General features: G+C 30.0%; 1 protein-coding gene across 1 annotated transcript; it reads right to left on the bottom strand.

Annotated features, from left to right (window-relative positions):
- Nucleotides 1–2,675: 2,675 nt before the first annotated feature.
- Nucleotides 2,676–5,301, bottom strand: LOC132743762 (methyltransferase-like 26; the record flags this gene model as incomplete). The annotated part of the gene is made up of 3 exons (XM_060732323.1): nt 2,676–2,734; nt 3,900–4,065; nt 5,168–5,301. Coding segments are annotated over 3 exons (359 nt in total), but the record flags the coding sequence as incomplete, so codon positions are not given.
- Between the last annotated feature and the right edge of the window lie 279 nt (nt 5,302–5,580).

The raw sequence follows: 5,580 nt of genomic DNA, 5'->3' as shown, positions 1-5,580 counted from the left end.
ACTGTAACAAAAGTAACAAGGACTGTAACATAAGTAACAAGGACTGTAACATAAGTCATAGGGACTGTTACTTAAGAAATAAGGACTGTAACATAAGTAATAAGAACCGAAACGTAAGTTACAGGGACTGTAACATAAGTAATAAGGACTGTAACATAAGTAATAAGGACTGTAACATAAGTGATAAGGTCTGTAACATAAGTTATGAGGACTGTTACATAAGTAATGAGAACCAAAACGTAAGTAACAGGGACTGTAACATAAGTAATAAGGTCTGTAACATATGTAATATGGACTGTAACTTAAGAAATAGGGACTGTAACATAAGTAATAGGGACTGTAAGATTAGTAATATGGACTGTAACATAAGTAATAAGGACTGAAACTTAAGTAATAAGGACAGTAACTTAAGTAGTATGGACTGTAACAGGAAAAAATACTTTAACATAGATGATGAAACTAAAACAGATAGGTAACACTCTTGTTACATCATACATGTATATAACTCTTCTATTTCTGTTATGTAGTAACTTTAAACAGCAGGTGAAACATACATACTCAAAGTACAAAACATGTTGGTAAAATCCATATCTATTAAGTCAGTGTAGATGAAGTAGTAACAATACCATACCTCTGATCTCATCGCTTTATTTCCATTTTTTATCTGCTAAAATCTTTAAAAACTTTTATATCTCTCACACCCCAGGAAGGGTCCCTGGAACAACAAAAACTATATGTGATTCACTATTACATGTTTTATTTAAAAGTTCACAATTTGATAGTCTTTTTTTTAATAAGAAAATTTAAATCTGCAAAAGATGTAACGCTTCCGACATATCTAATACGCGCGGCACGGGTAAACCCTGACAGGGCAATCTTGTTTCCTTGAGCAAGAAACTTTACACTCAATTGCTCAAGTACCCGTTGTTCCAGGAACAGATGTCGAAAAGTGTTTCATAAGCTAAATAGCCTTCCTACACAATCAAACTAAAATAAATTCTGTAATAAACCAAAGACCACACGGCAATAACAGCTTAAATAAAAATTTTAAAGACAAAAAAATGTTAAAATGCTTTGTGTGAGGTAATGAAAATAACACTGCAGTTTCTTGACTTTCTTGAAAACCGTCTTATTTTCCCTATTAATAGAAGACAAAATAGACATTGCAAGACACTGGGAAAATTTCTACTCATACATGACCATAGAATCAGGAGCCAACTGTCTTACCTGACAGTTCAGAACACACAGACACAATCATTATTTTTTATAGACATAGACTATAACAGTGCTTGTGTACTAAACAACATAAAACTGAGTACAAATTAACAGTAGTGTTTTGTTACATAATTAAAATGCACTTTTAAATATATTAGCCTTTGGACTAGATAGTACTCCGAATTAACATCAGTTCATTTTTTTTTTTTTTTTTTGTTTTTAAAGAGCTCCATTTAAAATGTATGCCTCTTAACTGGAAATCCATATACATGTCGACATTAAAACATAGCCTGTATAACATTTTTCATTAGAATAAGGAAAACAACCAGCATTTACCTTTGCCTTTAGGATTTGTCAAAATCTTTATAGTTACTTTCTGGTTTCCAGATAAACCATCTTCGCATAGGGCGTTCACATTTTTCAAAATAAAAAAAAAAGGATTTTACAAAATAACAAAATATTATAACATAAATATTACATATCCTAGAGAATTAAGATAAGGTGAAAATAATGTGAATGCAGTTGTAAAAACCAAATACATAATTTGTAGCAAAATTAGTGTATACAACTTTAATAAGTATTGACACTTGGTGAACAAAAGTAAAGTTAACTCGTAACTGTTTCTAAAGCAATTAATGAAGAAATGACTCTTCAGGTTTCTAATATTATAATTGGTTGCTTGCCAAGGACTCACAAATGTCCCTGTTTTCTGGTACATTAGCACTTTAGTAAACCACTGATTTTTCTAACTTGAATAGCTTCCTTTACAGAAAACAAAAGAAGAGAGTTTTAGGTTTTTGTTTGTTTAGTTTATAAGAGAGATGTGCCGTATTTTGTTTTATTCAGTATATGCAAGCATCTGGTTACCACCACCTACTTCAATAAACCAGCTAAACATCACAGCACTAACAGTATTTTATTATAACATGTATAAAATATCACATGCAATGTTTATGACAGATTCGCTTTTATGTTAAGTGCAGTGGGACATCAGCCAGTGATGGTCTTGTTACAACAGCAGTCACCTAAAGCAACAACCAAAATATCACTTTATTGCCCAACTAATGGTAAAATTTACTTAACTTATAATTTCAGATAAAAATGCATTATTTTGATATTCTAAGTTAATAGTAATTTTCCTAAAATGATTTCATATATTATAATTTAAACACAATTGGACATCTCTTAACAAAAATTCCTCTTCAATTGCAAATGATTTTTGTTACAGATTCTAAAAAAGCTTTTCTTCTCAAATTGTACAATTAGCATTTACCATTTCAATATGCAATGTAAAACATTTAGAGATAAAACACTGTAAAACAACTTCATTCTAATTCAATGAAATTTACAAAGTATTACTATTATATATTGAAAAAAACATTTTCAACCCATTATGTTTTAAATTTTAAAATCCAACATTTGATAAAATCTCTATGAAAAAACATTATTTCAAAACCTACCCATATGTTATTAAAATCCCATTTGGTTTCAACAATATGCCTGCTGTTTCAAATAAACCCTGAAAATAAAATTTAAGGAAACAAAGAGTAGCAAAATCATTTATTTTGTGGATTTTAAGAGCATGCAGCATCTTATATGTAATTTAAAATTATTTATCAAGCTGATAGTCAGCTAAGTGTGCAACCATTTTTATCCTTAACATGAAAATTTGTTTGTTTGTTTGCATTATTTTTCTGGTGTTCTTTTATGCTGATTTTTACACAATTTTTGGTCATATCTTGGTGGTCTATCAATACCAGCTTTCATGGATAACAAACCAGTTATTACTTATTTCTCCGCAAGTGGCCAATTTCTTACCCCACATGATTTATCAATCAGTGTTGAGAGACATTTAGTGACCATTACAGCCAATGTCTAAGATCAATTGTTATGGAGAAATTACACTTTGCAAAGGATTGAGCCAGCCATCCCTGGGGTACTAATACAATGCTCTCCCTATTGAGCTGAATGGTGAATTTATTTATATATATTGAAAAAATAACCAGTCATTAATGACATCTTATAAAAAGGAGTGTTCACCACTGTTCACTTGGTTTCAATGTAGCATCTTGATATTAATTACATCAAAAGGGCGAGGGTGTAAACTTTCTGATTTAAAATTGACAATGTATTGTATTTCCGGTAGATTTGAGCATAAAATAAATAAAAAATTCGAGAATATAGATCCTAAATTGATAAATATATACTATAGCTGTTTCCCAGGGTGATACACAACTGCTGTATATGTATTGTACTGTAGAAAATATGAGTGTTAAATGATCTAAAAGGCACATTATGCCTCAAAAATAGCTATCATATTTATTTCTAAAAAACTTTTTATTTTTCGACACCTTGTTACAGTTTTCAATAACTTATAACACTTATATTCATTTGTCATATAGATGAACTATTTTTGCTTCTGTTGCTATGTTGGCAATTGATATAATTGTAGTACATTAATATTATGTATAGAAGTCAAAATACTACTTTGTTTACATTTTGCTACCTTTATGACACATAACTGCATGTTCAGCAATATTTTTGTCAGTTGTTTAATATAAAACATGCTTTTCAATCCATTATTACAACATTATAAAACATATGTTTGATATTTCTAAAGAAATAAAAAAATGGTTTTCTCAGACATAATGTGCCTTTAAGACAAAAAATGTAATATTACATACTATAGCTGTTTCCCAAGGTGATATATGAACCATGTTAGCATTATATATGACATCACAGGAGGCGGGGCTTATTTTCTCTGACCAACTGGTTACAGGAGTTGCGATGTCTATGGTTATAGGTGGTTTCACATTAGACAGACCATGATGTGCTGTATATGCTGATATACTGTAAATACAAGTAAATAAATCTCATAATTATAACTGGTATACTATAGTGCAATCTCATTACTGTAAAAGCAGAATTATTTGAACTGCCTGACTAATCTGTTTTCTTTATGGATAAAAAATCTGGCAATGATTGTACCTTGTCCATCTATTTGCAAAACTTACTTTATTTGAGTTGTATTTTAATGTTATAGAAAGAAGATAATTATGTCCCCTGTTCCTTCAGCACCCTTAAAGCTGCAAGCCTCCAGATAAGTCAAAATATTTCAATAAAATCAATATTGAGAAAAATGCACTAAACTTTTATGTAAGGTAATACTATTCAAGATCCAAGTTATATGTTACATGTTATGTGCGGTTTAACACTGTCAGATTTTGCAGTATATTATCACCATATTTCTACTGCATTACTAATGCAGTAAGGGCTGTTTTTGCATATGTTGATCACTTTTTGGTAAATTTAATTGATTGTAAGTGCCGCTTGCAACATGAAAATTACTTTATTTGTTCACCTCATTATTTTATTTTATAAAATACACATATATATATATTATCAAATACATTTCCAAAATATTTATGAAAATTAACATGAATCTGGAGGCGTGCTGCTTCACATAAATACAATTATTATACTGTCTTTGAAAAAACTATTTCTGATTTGTTCATTCAATTGTACCTTTTTGAAAAAAAATTTAAGCAGTAAGATTGCCAAATTTTTCCTAAAATGTATAACCCAATTTTGAGAGTACTATTACATAATGTGATATCCTGTTGGGATTCTAAAAAATCCCAATATTTTCACCCTAATAGCGCAATTCCCAATATTAGACATTGAATTCCCTGTATTCTTTTTTCTCTCTTTTTTTTTTAATTTTGCAAAAATAATATTGATCATGAATAAGAAAGGTCATTTTAAGGGTTGATATGGATTCTTGAATTTTGAGTTGATGAAAATTCCAGTTTTGAGCACCTTAATCCAGCTGAAAATACAGTTTTGGCCCATTTCTTTTGTCACAAATTTTGATGACCATTTTGATTTTAAGCTTTAAATGCTTCTAAGAATTAGTGAAAATAAATATGACCAACAATATTTAATTGCTTACCTTTTTATATTAGCTTGATCAATATCACTAGGTTGAAATGTGGCTTGCTGGAAATACTGAGCAAAATGAATGACATGTTGACCAGTACCTGATGCTATCTCTAGACATACCCCCTGAAAATCTTGAGGTAAATATTAACATAACACATCCAGTATTGGAGCTTTGTTGTTATCTGCAGCTGGAGCTTGAAGCATCTTTAACTGTAAGTAGAGAAATCTGGATTATTTTATTTATATCTACTATTTTATTTATATCTACTATTATTATTGAATAATGAACAATTTTAGAAACCACTGTAAAAAGAATATATTGAAGGTCAGCATTTCTGCATACATGGGTAGTTCTAAAACAATGTCTTTATGCTGACACATTTCTGATCATATCTTGGTGGTCTGTCCACCTGACCAGCTTTC

The sequence above is a fragment of the Ruditapes philippinarum genome, unplaced genomic scaffold, assembly GCF_026571515.1.
Source record: "Ruditapes philippinarum isolate M1 unplaced genomic scaffold, ASM2657151v2 ctg10806_1_1_1_1, whole genome shotgun sequence".
NCBI classification, from domain to species: Eukaryota; Metazoa; Mollusca; class Bivalvia; order Venerida; family Veneridae; genus Ruditapes; species Ruditapes philippinarum.
Note: the sequence above shows the minus strand (reverse complement) of the source record. Positions and strands in the feature narration are given on the sequence as shown.